The sequence below is a fragment of the Eriocheir sinensis genome, unplaced genomic scaffold (genome assembly GCF_024679095.1).
Source record: "Eriocheir sinensis breed Jianghai 21 unplaced genomic scaffold, ASM2467909v1 Scaffold135, whole genome shotgun sequence".
Classification (NCBI taxonomy): Eukaryota; Metazoa; Arthropoda; class Malacostraca; order Decapoda; family Varunidae; genus Eriocheir; species Eriocheir sinensis.
Genome location: NW_026110684.1, coordinates 287,609 through 305,322, shown reverse-complemented (window position 1 = coordinate 305,322; position 17,714 = coordinate 287,609). Strand labels below are relative to the sequence as shown.

Here is a 17,714-nt window from a genome sequence, read left to right as displayed (position 1 = left end):
GGCGGGAGAAGAAAGAGGAAGAGGAATGGGGAAGTCAGGAAGGAATGATATTAAAGTAAATAAATACACAACAAAAGAAAATCCCCCAACAAAAATCCATACAAATGTTTCCCTTATAGTCTACCTCAAAAGCTGGCGGGGGAAGAAAGAAAACGGAGTACAGGTGTTGCTTCATTGACGTACCTTAGCGGGGCGGGGCGGCACGGGGGGCGGGTGAGCCTTTCTGACGGCGGAGGAAGAGGAGTGGGTGAAGGAGGAGGAGGAGGAGGAGGAGGGGTGGTGATGATTGATGTTGTTGTTGTTGTTATTGTTGTTGTTGGAGGTAGTGGTGGCGCTGGTCTTTGGGGCTGCCGGGGAGCACTGAGGGAGAAAGAAAACGGGGGTGAATGTGGAGGGCAACTGTTTTAATTTTTCTTTAATTTTCTTTACGTTAGAAGACACAAATGGTAGATAAAGGACATAATACACACTGGTCCCCTGAAAACAGAACACAAAATGATAACAAAGCAACAGATGAAAGAGAAAACGGCCGGGGTGAGTGTGGTGGGCAACTGTTTTAATTTTTCTTTAATTTTCTTTACGTTAGAAGACACAAATGGTAGGGAAAGGACATAATACACACTGGTCCCCTGAAAACAGAACACAAAATGATAACAAAGCAACAGATGAAAGAGAAAACGGCCGTGATGATGGTGATGATGGGCAACCGTTTTTTTTTTTTTACGTTGAAAGGCAGACGAAAATAAAAATAAAACCCCACAACACAAACTGGTCCCCCCCCAAAAATGACTACAAAATGATAATACAGAGCAAGAAAGCAAAGGAAAACGTTGGTGAATAAGGAGGTCCACTGTATTTGTTCTACTCATTTTACGATAAGAAACACATAAGACAGAAAACACATCAAATCTACATTTACTACTACTACTACTACTACTACTACTACTACTGCTACAATAAACACCCCAATTACAACAAAGGAACAAATTATCCCGTTCTTTGTGTGTGTAATTACCAGTCCCCACCGCTTCCCCACCACTTCCCTAACACAGCCACACCCTCACGAACCCCACCCATCACCTCCACCACTACCACCACCACTATCACCACTTAAAACTACTCCCCATCTACTCTAACTGCAGTATTTTCTTCTACTTCTCCTTCTCGTTCTCCTCCTCCGTCTTCTTCTTCTCCTTCTCCTTCTCCTTCTTCTTCTTCTTTTTTTTTCTTTTTCTTCTTCTTCCCCACCTGTCTACCTCCTTACACCACCACCACCACCATCACCACCACCATTGTCTGTCATCACCACCACTAGAATCTAAACACCACAACACCATCACCACCACCATCACCACTATCATGCCATCCTACCCTATCATCACCACTACTTACACCACTCACAACACTCACACCACCACCACCACCACAAGCTATCATCATCACCATCATCATCAGTACCACCACCACGCCACGTCACTACACTCACAACAATTCCCAGTCATCATCATTCACTACCACTCCTGTTCAACACCATTACCACCATCATCATCACCACCACCATCATCACCACCATCATCATCACCACCTACACACAGACGCCTCAGTAAGCATCAACTGAAGCTTAAACTGCTGATCTCACTTCCAAGGGCAAACACACACACACACACACACACACACACACACACACACACACACACACACACACACGCGCACCTGTCCTTCCCAGTCTTACATCCCCTTAATTACCTGTCCAAACACACACCTTTCTTGTTTTTTCTTTACCTGCATAATGACCGTCGCCTTCACCCATAAACTGCACAGGTACGCAAAAAAAACAGGTAGAAAAAATACTACCTTGGTATGATTAGTTTCTCTCTACATTATATTCAGTTTTTAGTTTGGGTGGAGAAAAAGTGAAGAGAAAGGGAAGTTAAAGGAGAAGGGAAGGAAAAGAAGGGGAAAAAAATGGAGAGAAAGGAAGAAAAGGGAAAAAGTTGGAAAGTTTCGTTTAGTCGGCGCAACATCTGTGGTCATATGCCGAAGAAAAGGGGAAGTAAAGGGAAAAGGGAAAGAAAAGGGAGAAGAAAGGGAACTGCACAAGAGGGAAAGAGAAAGAAAAGAGGACAGTAAAAAAAAGGGACAGAAAGGGAAAGAAGAGGAAAGGAAGGCGAAAAAGAATGAGAAATAAAGAAAAGGGAGGAAAAAGGAAAAGCACTTGAGGGAGAGAAAAAAAAAAGAGGAAGAGAAGACGAGTGAAGAAAATGGGACAGAAAGGGAAAAGAAGAGGAAAGGAAAAGAATGAGAAATAAAGAAAAGGGAGGAAAAAGGAAAAGCACTTGAGGGAGAGAGAAAAAAAAAAGAGAAGGTGAGTGAAGAAAATGGGACAGAAAGGGAAAAGAAGAGGAAAGGAAAAGAATGAGAAATAAAGAAAAGGGAGAAAAAAGGAAAAGTACTTGAGGGAGAGAGAAAAAAGAAAAGAGAAAGGGAAGGCGAGTGAAGAAAATGGGACAGAAAAGGAAAGGAAAAGAAGGCGAAAAAAGAATCAGAAGGGGAAGAAAGAATAGAAGAAAAGGAAAAGTACAAGATGGAGAGAGAAAAAAAAAGAGAAGGATTACTGAAGAAACGAAAATGGGAAAATGAAAGAAATGAAATGAATGAAAATGAAACGAAAATCAAATCAAATGAAACAAAAACAAAGCAAAATGGGAAAAGAAAGTTATCCAATGAAATGAAATGAAAATGAAATGTGAAAAGAAAGTTATCATTAGTTTTTTCCTACATTATATCCTGTTTAGTTTTGTCCCAGCTTATAAATTTTCCCTCTCAACCGTGACGAAGGAAATATATGGGAAGATTTATCGTAATTACACTGTCAGAAGGGAAACAGGAACGCGGGAAACGGGGAATACCAGTAAATTGTAGGAAGGGAAAAAACGAAGTGATTAAGGGAGAGAGAGAGAGAGAGAGAGAGAGAGAGAGAGAGAGAAACGCGGAAAACGGTGGATGCGAGTAAATTGTAGAGAAGGGGAAAAAAAAACGAAATGATTGAGAGAGAGAGAGAGAGAGAGAGAGAGAGAGAGAGAGAGAGAGAGAGAGATGAGAGGGGCCGGTGAATGGATATGCATGGAAGGGTTGGGAAGCTAATCTCTGGTAATGGAAATAAAAAGAGGAATGGGGATGAATGGGAAATATATACGTATGGGGAAAAATAGAATTGGGAAGGAGTGAAGGAAGGGAAAGAAAAGATGTTTGTAATGGGGATAGATATTGAGAAAGAGGGAAGTGGGAAAAATGGTATTGGGAAATGGGAAACAGTGAGGGGAAAAAAATATGTATGCAATGGGGATAGATATTGAGAAAGAGGGAAGTAGTGAAGGACGAAGGAAATAATATATAAGATGAGAAACAAAAAAAAATATTGCAACAGAAAAAAAGAGAATAGAAGAAAATAAGAAAATGGTAAAAAAAAGGAAGATAAAGGAACAGATGGATATGAAGGAGGAGGAGGAGGAGGAGGAGGAGGAAGAGGAGGTGGAGGAAGAGAAGAAATCATAAAGGAGGAAGAATAGGAGATGAAGCGGAACGAGAAACAAAACAAGAAGAACAAAAACAAAAAGAAGAACAAGAGGAGGAGGAGGAGGAGGAGGAGGCACACGTCTGCACACAAAGAGAAGACGGGGAGGGGAGAGTAGAAGTATGAGAAGGGAAGGGGAAGGGTGGGAGCAATGGGGGGAGAGAAGAAGAAGGGGAGGGGAAGGGGGGAGGGGTAGGCTGTAACGCATCGCTTCCCTTCTCCCCCCTCTAAAATTTGTCTCGCCTCTTGTAGATTTTTAACTGTTGTCACGGTGGTGGTGATGGTGGTGGAGGTGGTGGTGGTGGAGGTGATGGTGGTGGTGGTTGGGGGGGGGGGGATGATAAGTTCTTTTTTATTGGAAATCCGTGACCGAGAATTTGAGACGAAGAGGAGGAGGAGGAGGAGGAGGAGGAGGAGGAGGAGAAGGAAGAAAAATAAGAAGAAGACGGCGAGAAGGAGGAAGAGGTAAGGTGGAAGAAGAGGAATATGATGAGGAAGAAGACGAAGAGGAAACATGGAAACATGGACTAGCAGGCAGCAGAAAGCCTGTTGGCTCATTACTAGGCTGCCTGCGTTCAGTGATTTAATCAATCCGTTTGCCACAGGAGTGGCTTGCAGGGAAGGATTAAAGCACTTGTGTATCTACTCTTGGGAACGTTCAGTTCACACCCGATGCAGCAAAGGGGCGATCTATGCGTTTCTTGAAGGAGTTGATGGTCTCTGCGCTAACCACTTCTGCAGGAAGGCTGTTCCAGTGGCGAACAACTCTATTCGAGAAATAACTCCTGCCGATGTCGGTATTGCATCGCTTTGCTTGAATTGTTTTTCCGTTGTTTCTTGTTCTCAGGTTGGTTTGTAGCGTGAAGAGTTTGGAGTGATCAACGTTGCTGAGCTTGTTCAGGTACTTAAAGACTTGTATCATGTCTCCCCGCAGGCGTCTCTTTTCCAACCCTCCTCGAGGAGGAGGAGGAGGAGGAGGAGGAGGAGGAGGAGGAAGGAAAATAAGAAGACGGCGAGAAGGAGGAGGAAAGGTGGAAGAAGAGGAATATGATGAGGAAGAAGACGAAGAGGAGGAGGAGGAGGAGGAGAAGGAAAAAAAGGAGAGAAAACAAAAATAAGAACATAAGAACGTAAGGAGTCTGCAAGAGGCCGGTTGGGCTATACAAGGCAGCTCCTGTACACTCAGCCCCACCTTACCTCATGGCTTTATCTAACCTCTTCTTGAATAAAAAGGGAAGAGAAGAGTGAAGGGAAAGGAGGGGGAAAGGAAAGAAAAGGGAAGAAATGGAAGAAGAGAAAGGGATATGAAGGTAAGTATAACGAAAGAAAGGGAAAATAAAAAAGGAAGAACTACTCAGAGGAAAGTAAGGTAAGGGGAAGAGGAGGAGGAGGAGGGAAAGAACATGGAATGAAGAAGGAGGAGGAAGAGGAGGGGAAGAAGAAGGGGAAGAAGAAGAGGAGGATTACGTAGAGACAGCAAAGTGATGGCAAAGCTTCTTAGTATGTATGAGGGAGTTTAAAAAGTTTGATGGCCTCTCCTTTCCCTACAACAACAACAACAACAACAACAACAACAACTACTACTACTACTACTACTACTACTACTACTACTACTACTACTACTACTTTCCTTCCTTTCTCCTCGCCAATGCTTTTTCTCTTTTCCTTTGCTTTTCACAATCTCTAACTTTTTATGTTGTTGTTATTTCTCATGTTTAATTACCAAACCATTCTCCTCTGTTAGTCATCCACTTAAAAGAAGGAGGAGGAGGAGGAGGAGGAGGAGAAGACAATGGATTAACTAAACTATTATCCCCCTTCTTACCACCATAAGGCCATTCACACGAAGAAGAGGAGGAGGAGGAGGGGGAGGAAGAGGAGGAGGAGGAGGAAGAAAAGGAAGGAACTAGAAGGAAATGTAAGAAAAATAGTATGAGGAGAAAAGAAAGAAAAGTTAGAAAAGAGAATATGGAGGAGAAAGAGAAGGAGGAAGAAGAGGAGAAGAAGAAATGAGAGGATTAGTAATGAGAAGAAAAGGAGGGAGAAAAATTAAGATATGAAAAAGAAGAATATATAGAAGTTAAGATAAAAAAAGAGAAGATGAAAAAAGAGAAAGAGGAAGAGGAGGAGAAGAAGAGGAGGAGAAAAAAAAGGATGAAAAATGATAAAAATAAGAAAAGTGGAAAGAAAAAAAAAGCAGAATGAAGCGAAGAAGGAAGAGGCGAAGAAAGAAGATGTAAGAGAAGAAGAAGAAGGAAGAGGAAGAGGAGAAGAAGAAGAGGAGGAGAAAGAGGATGAAGAATGATAAAAAAACAAAAATGGAAGGAAAAATATTAAAAAAAGCAGAATGAAGCGAAAAATGAAGAGGCGAGGGAAGAAGATTTACGAGAAGGAGAAGGAAGAGGAGGAGAAGAGGAGGAGGAGGAGGAGGAGGAGGAAGAGGCTCCACCTGCTCCTCCCATCAGTCCAAGGTCCTTGTCCTTACCACGGTCCATCAGTCAAGGGAAACACCTGCTGCCGGGGAGGAGGAGGAGGAGGAGGAGGAGGAGGAGGAGGAAGAGGAGGAGGATGAGGAGGGAAAAATTTAAAGGTCCTTGATACCTTGGGAACCTGTCTTTTTTTTGTGACACACACACACACACACACACACACACACACACACACACTAATTAGCTGCACGTAACTAAGGTAATGGTTCGCACAATAAAGCCCGTGTGTGTGTGTGTGTGTGTGTGTGTGTGTGTGTGTGTGTGTGTGTGTGTGTGTGTGTGTGTGTGTGTGTGTGTGTGTGTGTGTGTTCTACTTAAAAATACCTTTGTCTTAACTTTTTGTTTTGTTTTGTTTGTTGATTGCGTCTGGTTACCTTGAGTATGATTGTTCACACACACACACACACACACACACACACACACACACACACGGTCAAATGTCATAACGAAATAACTCTCAAATCAGTTTATACGAAGAGAAAAAAAAAACTGATGTATGATGATTGCTGTTTGATTTGGAAATAAGTTGCTTTTGTACGAGATGATGTGATATTGTTTTGCTATTGTTGTTGTTGTTGTTATTTTGTTTTGATGAGAGACAAACATCATCTAACATCTTTTATCAACATCCATTTCGTATTTCTTCTTTTACTTACATTTCTTTCCTATTTCTTCTTTATTTAGTAACACATTCATCCACCATGTATATTAATTAACATCCATATTACAAGCTCTCCCATCCTTGGCTGTTCCCTTAAGATCAGTTCCCACAATATCAATATCCCAGAACCCATTCACTACAAGCTTTCTACTAATGACCTCTCTCATGGATTAATGACTACATGAAACCTATTAATTTTATGTCTTTTAGTAATGGCGTGGCTCAATTAGGCCTAGGGAAGAGAAGTTAGAAGGGAAGGGTTGTGGAATTGAGCGTAGGAAAAAGAAGAAGGTTTAGATGTTTTTTTGAGTTGGTAATAAATGAAGCGAAGGAAAAAGAAGAAGGTATAGAAGATGATTTTTTTGAGTTGGTAATAAATGTTGGTAATAATGTCTTCGTTAGGGAGAGTTTGGAACACTGCTGTCAAGTCTTCATGTCATCCCTTTTTTCCTTTTTTCTCCTCCTTCCTGATGTTTTTTTTCTTCATATTTTTCCCTTTCTATTTTATTTTTATGTTCGTTTTATCCAACATTTAGACTTCATGTAATTTGCCTTTTCTTTTCTGATGTTTTTTTTTATATAGTTTTCTTCCCTTTGTAATTTGTATTTTATTTTTCATCTTAATTTTGTCCGGTGTCTAGAATTATTGTATTTTTCCTCTCCTTCCTTGCCCCTTTCTTCTTCGATTTATCCAACATTCAGAGTTCATGTAATTATTTTTTTCCCATTTATCATACTTCCTAATTCCCTTTTAGTTCTCCCTTTTTTTCTCCTCCTCTTCTTTTCTTCTTTCCTCCCTTTCTTCATTTCCTCTTTTTTTCCTTCTTTAACTTTTCGAATGTTTAAACTTTTTTGTATTTTTTTCCTTCCTTTCTGATGTTTTCGGATTTTCGTTTAGTTTTCCCTTTTTTCCTCCTCTTCTTTTCTTCTTTCCTTCCTTTCTGCATCTCCTCTTTTTTTCCCTCTTTAACTTTTCGAATGTTTAAACTTTTTGCTATATTTTTCCTTCCTTTCTGATACTTTCGGATATTCGCTTCGTTTTTACTTTTTTTTGCAATTTCTCCTTTTTTTCTTTCTTTTATCAAATTTTCCAACTTCTAAACTTTTTGCGACCCACACTTTTTCGTTCCTTCCTGAAGCTTTGCTCTCTCTCTTTTTTTTTCTTTCCTCCATCTCTCCTTTTTTTTCTATTACTTTTTTTTTCAGAACAAACTTGTAACCTTCTTTTTTCCTTCCTTCCTGACGTTTTCACATTTTTTCTTCGTTTTTTTTCCTTCCTGTCCTTCATAATTTTCTCTCCTCTTATTTATTTTTTTCCGGTATTTCTTCTTCATATCCTTTTATTTTCTTCCTATCTAAGGCTTTATATTTTTTTTCTTATCATTCCTTCATCTCTTCATTTTATTCCTCTTCTATTTATTCAAGATTTACACTTCATATACCATCCATCTATTCCCTTCTTAATTAATACTGTTTTTTTCCATTTTTTCTTGGTCTTTTTTTTTCTTATGATTTTCCAAAAATTTAAACTCTATATCATCTTTTTCTTTCCTTACTTCCTGATGTTTTCCGAGTATATTTCTTCTTCCCTCTCCCATTCAAGATTTGCACTTTATATAAATCCCTTCTTTCCCTCCTTAATTTTAATAGTTTTTTTTATATTTTTCCTTTTCAATCTCTTCTTTTTTTATTTTCTACGATTTTTCCAACGCTCAAGTTTTATGTCTTCTTTTTCCTTTACTTCCTGATGTTTTCTGAGTATTTTTTTTCATTTCCTCCAATTATCATATTATTTTTCCCTCTCCCATTCAAACCTTTCAATCTTTTTTTATTTTCTACGATTTTTCCAACGCTCAAGTTTTATGTCTTCTTTTTCCTTTACTTCCTGATGTTTTCTGAGTATTTTTTTTCATTTCCTCCAATTATCATATTATTTTTCCCTCTCCCATTCAAAATCACTTTCTTCCCTCCTTAATCAATACTGTTTTTTTCCTTTCAATCTCTTTTCTATTTTCTTCGATTTTTCCAACGCTCAAGTTTTATGTCCTTTTTTTCCCTTACTTCCTGATGTTTTCTGAGTATTTTTCTTCATTTCCTCCAATTATCATATTATTTTCCCCTCTCCCATTACATTAACCGTTGTGTTGTCTAATCCACTTTTTTACTGCATATTCCCAATCGTATTCTTTCTCTCAGCTTTTCTTTTTTCCTCTTCTTCAACTTTGTCAGCCATCCTCTTTCCTCCTCGGCTTCTTCTCCTTCCTTCGTTATTACCAGTCGTACTAGTTTTCTTCCCTTTTCTTTCTCTGTTTTCATCAATTCTCTCTGTTCTAATCTACGCTTCTCTTCGTCTCTTTCTCTATTCATTTCGTTCTTTTCTTCGTTTACGTGAGTCACCCCTTTTTCTTTTCTGGTCCTATTCTTGTATATTAAACAGGAAGGAATGGGAAGAATATAAGAGGAAGAGGAAGGAAAAGGAAGGAAGGAGGAAGAAGGAAATGAAAGAGAAAAAAAGAGAGTTAAGAGAGAATTTTTTCATTGATTTTTTTCTTACTTTCCGGCTCTTGTCTGTCTGTTTGTCTGTCTGTCCGCCTGTCTGTGTCTGTCTGTCTGTCTGTGTCTGTCTGTGTGTCTGTTTCTGTCTGTCTGTCTGTGTGTGTCTCTCTCTCTCTCTCTCTCTCTCTCTCTCTCTCTCTCTCTCTCTCTCTCTCTCTCTCTCTCTCTCTCTCTCTCCCCCCCTGTTCTTTTTTTTCGCTCTCATTCTAAACTCTCAAAGACTTTTATTTTCAACTTCCTCTCTCTCTCTCTCTCTCTCTCTCTCTCTCTTTTCCTTTGCCTTTTATCTTTCTCTTTTTTTTCTCTCTAATTTCGTCCCGCTCGGCATTCGCAGTTATAAAAATACGAAAGCGATGAAAGAGAAAAAACAAAAAGGAAAATAAAGAAGAAAATAAAAATACGTCATCTACACAAAGTTAAGAAAAGATAACGAGTCAATGAACCGAAAGAGGAATAAAAGAAAAGGGGAAAATATATGCAAATGAATCATAGAAAAAAATATTAATACATAAATGAATAAAATGAATAAAAATATGGATTAAAAAGAAAAAAATCAAGAAAAAGAAAAGGAACGAAAACAAATGAATCAAAACAAATGAGCAAAAACAAATTAAATAAACAAATGAAAACAAATGAAAAATAAAATAACCTGAAGAAAAGCGAAAAACAACAACACAAATAAAAAAAATGGACAGAGAGAGAGAGAGAGAGAAAACACTATTCATAAGTAACAATCTTCGCTGACGTAACCATGCATAAGGAAAAGTGGTTCAAGGTGCAACTGTTTCCCTCCCTCCTCGTAATGTGACGGCATCTATAATTCCTATGTAATCTCTCTCGGTGTTGACATGCGAGGAGACTTGTATGTGACGCGTTTCTCTTTCTTCGCGTTCTTTCACCTGTAGGCTTCTTTTGTTCCCTTCTTTTCTTTTTTTCTTTCGTTTTTACTGTCGATGTTTTTTTTTTTTTTTTCACAAGGTGCTTTACGGATGTACTTTTCCCTTCATCCCGTCTTTTCTTCCGTCCTTTCTTTCTCTCGTTTTTTCACCTCACTCATCTCTCCTTCCTGTTTTGTCATCTTTGTCTTTTGTTTTCTCTTTCTTTCCTTCATCCCGTCTTTTCTTCCGTCCTTTCTTTCTCTCGTTTTTTCTGCTAGTGTGTTTTCAAATCCTAACTTTCATTTTCCTGTTTCTGTCATCTCTCTTTTCTTTATTTCTTCCCTTTTTCTTTTCTTGTTATTCTCCTCGATTTGTCTTTTTTTTCCGTTTTCCTTTTTAGTTTTTATTCTTGGTTTTCCTCTTCCTTTTCCTCTTTTTCTCCTTTTCCTCGTTCGCTATCTCTTCCTTCTCTTCGTCTAGTTATTGTCACGTTTTTTTCCTTCTGCCTCTTAAAGTTTCCCTATTGGCCTCTTGCAGTTTCCTATGTTCTTATGTTCTTTATTATTCTCATCCTTTTCCACACTCCTCCTCTTTTCCTTGCTGCTTATTTTCTCCTTATTTTCATCTCCTTTAATAATTTTTTACCTCGTCCTCGGCCTCGTCCTCCTCCTCTTATGGTCGTCCCTTTTCCCTTGCATAATCTCCCACAGCCGACCTTCATCTCCCTTCAAATGTCAGTCACCCACCACCACCACCACCCTCACCACCACTGTCACTACCACCGTCATCACCATCACCACCACCAGCTGTCACTTTCACACCACACACCAACACACGCCATGCAGTCCCAGCCACCTCCCTTTATTTTATTCATGTCACACGCGAGTCACACGCCAGCCAGCCAGCCACACCCTTGTTTCAGACACTGCACCCACGCCACACCCACCCACACCCACGCCACATCCTCCCACTCCACCCCACAAACAGACACACACACACAAACACACACTCTCAAACTAATCCTATTATTCCTGTCTCTGTTTCTGTTTGTCTCTTTCTGTTTTGTCCGTGTTTTTTTTTTTTTTTTGTCTTGATTTTTTGTGCTATCTGTCTGTTTGTCTGTTTCGTGTTGTAGTCTGTTTTTATCTTTTGTATTTTTATCTGTTTTGAATTTTGTCTTTTTTAATTTTTTTTCCCCCTCTTCTTTCCTTCCTTTCTCCACTCTAAACTCCTATCACACACTAATTCCACATTCCTCCATATCTCTCATCCCATCATCATTCCACACCGCCACCGCTCCACCCTCTTCCTCCACTTCACATCCCACACCACACCTCTTCCTTCCATTCTCCCCCGCTTCCACCTCCCCACTCACAGCTTTAAAATCATCTCCACCCTCGCATTCATTCTCCTCCTCCTCCTCCTCCACTCTCCCTCTTATATCTCCTCTTTTCTCTTCTTGTGTAACTCCAATCCTTAAAAAAAATCATTCTCTATATCTTTCACTCTTTTGTAGTTTTTTTTTTTTCTGAAGAGGATATTGACTTTTTTTTTGTAATATTCCAGGTCAACTTTTTTTTTTCATCCTGGTCTTCCGCCTTCATAAACTTTTTTTTTTCATTATTATTATTTCCTTCATTCCTGCTTTCTTGTTTCTTCATTCTTTTTTTATATATTCTTTTTTTACGTCTTTATCTCCATACATTTTTATTCCTCCTCATCCCTCCCCTACACCCCCACCCATCCCCCCAACACATGTACACTACCCCCCCTGATCCCCCTCACTCACCCCCCACACATACACCTCATTCCCCAAAACATGTACACTGCCCCCCATAACCCCCCTCATTCAACCCCCACCACATACCTCATCCCCCAACACATGCAGACTGCACACCATAATCCCCCTCACTCACCCCCAACACATACACCTCATTCCCCAAAACATGTACACTGCCCCCCATAGCCCCCCTCACTCACCCCCAACACATACACCTCATCCCCCAACACATGCAGACTGCCCACCATAAGCCCCCTCACTCACCCCCAACGCATACACCTCATCCCCCAACACATGCACACTGCCCCCCCCCTAACCCCCAATTCACAAACACTCCCCTCACACACAGTCACTCTTTTATCACCATCAACAAATAGTCACGCCAAACTCCTGCATCCTGGTACACTTACACTTTCTACACCTATTATATACACGTAAGGGAAAGTGTACCAACAAACAAATAAATAAACAGTTTCTTTCTCTTAATCCGCCTCATTACACTACACAAGCCTCAGATCCAAACCACGAGTCCAGTACGTGATGGGGCCGTGTGGGAGTTACATGAGTCTCTACATCGTGACTTCACATATATCTGTTTTTTTTATTGATATTCTTTGTATATTTTTCACTTGTGTTTAATTTGGTTGTATGATTTTTCTCTTTATCTATCTATCTATCTATCTATCTATCTATCTATCTGTCTGTCTGTCTGTCAGTCTATCTATCTATCTTTCTATGTCTATTTATCTGTTTCTTATACTCTTTTCTTTTATCTTTTCTCCTTTTTTATGTTCCTTTTTTTAACTCCTTAATGTCTCTTCTTCCCTCTTCGTTTATTTTTTTTTTCCTTTCCTTTCCTTCCCTCTACCTTGCACTCTTTCTTTAATTATGCATTTTTTTATATTTTCTCTCTCTCTCTCTCTCTCTCTCTCTCTCTCTCTCTCTCTCTCTCTCTCTCTCTCTCTCTCTCTCTCTCTCTCTCTCTCTCTCTCTCTCTCTTCTCTGAGGCTTATATATAAACACACTCTCACCAAAATGAAAGTGGCCTTCAGTATATTGTGGTCGAGAATAGGTTTTGTTGAGTGACGTTTGGTAAAGGCTGTAATACGAGGGAGAAAAATGAGGGTGGAGAAAAAAGGCGAGTGGTGGGGTGAGGTGGATGGGGGTGGAGGAGGATGGGTGGAGGTGGAGGTGGGTGGGGGACTTGTGGGGGTGGGGGGGCTTGTGGGTGGGTGGGGGGAGGTTGTGTACGTGTTTGGGGTGGATTATGTGTGTGTGGGGGAGAGGGGTTATGTGTGTGTGTGTGTGTGTGTGTGTGTGTGTGTGTGTGTGTGTGTGTGTGTGTGTGTGTGTGTGTGTGTGTGTGTGTGTGTCCTCTGATAAATTATATTCAATTTTAAACTTTCATGTTTTTTTTTTTTTGTGTGTGTGTATTTTGGGACATTTTTTTTAATATTCCAATCATTACTTTAAGGAGCATTTTTCTTAGTATTTTCATGATTTTTATTTTATTTTGCCAATTATTTTTACTTTGTTTTTTTTTTTCCCTTATCTTACAAACTTTCTTACGGGAATTTCTTATCGGTACTTTTTTGCATTTTCGGATTATTTTACAAACTTTTTATGGATCTTTTTTTATGTATGGCAATTAATTAACGACATGTCCGTACTTGTTTATGCTTCTTTTGGCGGACATTTTTACTCATTTTCTGTATAATGCGGATTTTTATTTTATGTTATGGATTTTGTTTTGCGGACACACTAATTACGACATTTTACTGGACTTTCTTGTGGTTCTATTTTTATTTTATTTTACGTGGAAATTACTTTTGGAGTTTTTTTTTTTTATCCGTAGGGCGAATACTGTTTACTTCTGCTTGTACTATTAAATTTCGTCTATTAACGTTTGTACGAATACGAATATGTTTTTTTCTCTATAATTTATCTCTCCATCCATTTATCAACACTCCATACTTATTTTGCGAACTTTTTCATTAATATTTCAGAACGTTTACTTATCTCCATACTTATTTTGCGAACTTTTTCATTAATATTTCAGAACTTTTACTTATCTCCATACTTATTTTACGAACTTCTTCATTAATATTTCAGAACTTTTACTTATCTCCATATTTATTTTGCGAGCTTTTTCATTAATATTTCAGAACTTTTACTTATCTCCATACTTATTTTGCGAGCTTTTTCATCAATATTTCAGAACTTTTACTTATCTCCATACTTATTTTGCGAGCTTTTTCATTAATATTTCAGAACTTTTACTTATCTCCATACTTATTTTGCGAGCTTTTTCATCAATATTTCAGAACTTTTACTTATTTTACTTTTTAATATAGCATCTTTTTGCGGGCACTTTATTATTTTTTTTAGACATCAACGCCCCAGTTTCGAATAAGAGCTTAAAACAACAACAACAACTTTTACTGATCTTTTACTTTTGCACACATTTTTTTCATATAGCAGCTTTTTGCGGGCACTTTATTTTTTTAGACATCAACGCCCCAGTTTCGAATAAGAGCTTAACTTCTTTTCATTGTACCTCTTGGCGTGTGTCTGCAAGGTCTCGCTATTCACTCACTTGCATTGAGGTCACTGCTCTTTTTTTTCTGCTTCACCGTTGACAAAGAGACCAATTCACTGCGTCTCCTCCCTGTCCGTGTGCCTCTCTCTTTCTTTCTTTTTTCCTTTTTTTTCTTTCGTTCTTTCGTTCGTTCTTTCTTTTTCTTTTTTCCTTTCTCTCTCTCTCTCTCTCTCTCTCTCTCTCACACAGCGGACATTTTTTTGTAATATTTTGGGTCCATTTTTTTCTAAACTTGCCGACATTTAATGAATTTTGTTTATTTATTTTTCGAGAGGACATTTATCTAAACTATTATGGGCATCTCTATCAGGTTGAGGGCATTTATTTCATACTGTGGGCATTGTTTCTGAACACTGACATTTTTTTTTCAATACTTCCAACATTTTTTTTCAATACTTCCATTTTATTTATTTATTTATTTATTTATTTTTTTTTTTTTTTTGCATATCACTATTTTTTCCCCGAGGCAGAATGTTGTGAACTTTCCTTTACCAGTGAGATGGAGTCGAAATACCTTTACATATATATTGATTCACCGTATATCTGATCTTTTCATTCTTATCTATCTATCTGTCTACATTTTTACTTCGCGAACTATCTATATTTTTTTCTCCTAAATGATACCAGGAAAGTGGATGCAGGAAATACCAAATCTTCTCTCTAGACCTGTTATTTTGACCCAGATTAAGGTTTTGCTACTTAAACGAACACATTTTCTTTTCCTGTGCAGCCCAATCTAAAAAATAATCAAAAGTTCCCTGCATTTTCATATTACGTGTTTCGTTTATCTACACATTTTTTTTTTTTACTTTATGTTGCACGGTTCTTGGTTTGTCTGTGTCTGGATGCGGCAAAAAAGAAAACAATAACCTAAATATATATAACAAAACAGAGTGGTCGCAAAAAGTGCAGCTGAGAAGTCACGTGCATTGGGAAACAGCTCCTGCGCGTGACAAAATGCGGCAAATAAAGAGAGTTGAAGTTACCTGTTAGATTTACCTGTTCGAAAGGGAGAGGAAAGAGAGCGAGGACGCCTTATTCACAGCTTCTTTTTCTTCAACAGCAGAGGAGTCAGTTCAAGGGCATAAATACAAGATAACAAATGTGAAAAAAAAGCCCGCTACTCATCTTCAAAAGGGTAAAGAGTATGGAAGTATAGATAGATAGATGAGAAGATACAGAGAAAACAACAACATATTAGTATTGGTACAGACGAGTATAGACGAAATTTAATAGTACAAGCAAAATTAGAGGATTATATATGAGAAAGGGAAAGTAAGTCATAAAATGCGACTGATAAATAAACAAAAAATAATAATAATAATGTTACACTTGTTGAAAATATATTGGTGGGATACAACATGCACCCCCCCTCACCTAACCCCCCCCACATCCCATTAACCCAATCCCCCCGTACATCCACCTCCCCCCACAATATAATCTCCCATCCACCTCATTCCCACGTCACCATAAAAAAGACAATCAAAGGGAACACACACACACACACACACACACACACACACACACACACACACGGAGATAATGGAGACACAATACACGTCCGATTCGCGTTCGTTTCTCCGTCAGTCTTGCGTTGAATGGAGTAAAATTATGTGTGTGTGTGTGTGTGTGTGTGTGTGTGTGTGAAGGAACTGACGAAGATACAAAAATATGAGTGCGTGTTTATGATGTTAAATGGAGTGTGTGTGTGTGTGTGTGTGTGTGTGTGTGTGTGTGTGTGTCGGTTTTTCCATGCGTGCTGCCGTTAAATTGGGTGAAACTGAAGAGGAAGAAGAGGAAGAGGAGGAAAAGAAGAAGAGGAGGAGGAGGAGGAGGAGGAGGTGATTGTTCGAGTGAGCAATGAGTCACGGGTGATTGTGAGAGAGAGAGAGAGAGAGAGAGAGAGAGATTAGGACTGGGTGAAGAAGGAGTTTGATTCTCCAGTTATCCACCAATGGGAGACAAGGATCGCTGAGGAAATAGACTGAAGGAAGAAAAGTAAGAGAACGGGACTGTGGTGGTGGTGGTAGTAGTAGTAGTAGTAAGTAGTAGTAGTAAATAGTAGTAGTAGAAGTAGTAGTTGTTGTTGTTGTTGTTTGCGGTGTTATTACAATCCCTACTCATCATCTTATTTTTCTTCTTCTTCTTCTTCTTCTTCTTCGTCTTCTTCTTCTTCTTCTTCTTCTTCTTATTATTATTATTATTATTATTATTATTATTATTATTATTATTATTATTATTATTATTATTATTATTAACATTATTATTATCATTATTTTTTATTATTATCATGTTTCTCATTCCATAATTTTCTTTTCTTTTATTCTCTTTTTCTTTATATTCTTTTTTTTTTTTTTTAACTCGGTCTTTTTTTTTTTTTTTAACTCGGTCGGAAAAAAAAAAATCAGAATCGAGTGTTTAAAAAAAAATTCCTTTATTCTTTCGTTTTGAGTTTTTCTTTTTATTTCTTTTGTCAGGTTTTGAATGTTTTTTTATTTCTTTTTCTTTTTCTTTATATTTTTGTTACTGGGATGGAGTTAACTGCAAGAGAGAGAGAGAGAGAGAGAGAGAGAGATCATTTATATGTCTGGTTTATATTTTGGAACATTATATAGCGGTACTCTCTCTCTCTCTCTCTCTCTCTCTCATTAATCGTTAAGAAATAAAGAAAAAAACTAAGTAATTTCTCTTCGTCTAGACACAACAAAAAAAGTAAAAAAAAAACAAACTGAAAAGGTAAAGAAAAAAAAAAAAACAATGAAGGTCAGGTCAGGTCTCGTACCCGTCTCGACAACCCTTTCTTTGCCCTCTTTTTCTCTTTTTTGTCTTGACCACTTAGCTTTAACTTTGACCTCGACCAAGTTAGTCTGACCTGCGAGTAATGAATCTGTCTGTCTGGGTGTGTCTGTGTCTGTCTGTCTAACTTTCTACCTGTGTGTCTGTCTGTATCTGACCACCTGTGTTTGTCTGTCAGAGTCTGTTCATCTACCTAAGTTAGTTTTCCTGTCTTTCTACTTGTCTTTCATTTCGTGTCTGTCTGTTAATCATTCTATTTTTCAATCTGTCTGTCTGGCTGTTTCTATGTATGTTAGTTTTCCTGTTGTCTGTATGTGTCTGTCTGTATATAAGCATGCTAGTTTTCCTGCTATATACCTGTTTGTCTGTGTCTGTATCTGT

The 17,714-nt window shown here is 38.4% G+C and overlaps 2 protein-coding genes across 2 annotated transcripts in view; one reads left to right on the top strand and one right to left on the bottom strand.

Annotated features, from left to right (window-relative positions):
* LOC126989867 (protein pygopus-like) overlaps positions 1–17,714 on the top strand; it is an 82,045-nt gene that overhangs the window by 17,873 nt on the left and 46,458 nt on the right. The window lies entirely within an intron of this gene.
* LOC126989865 (homeotic protein caudal-like) overlaps positions 157–17,714 on the bottom strand; it is a 42,411-nt gene continuing 24,853 nt past the window's right edge. The window contains exon 2 of the mRNA XM_050848488.1: positions 157–360. Within this exon, the coding sequence (XP_050704445.1) occupies positions 172–360 (189 nt within the window). The 3' untranslated portion in view covers positions 157–171. The remainder of the gene's footprint in view (positions 361–17,714) is intronic.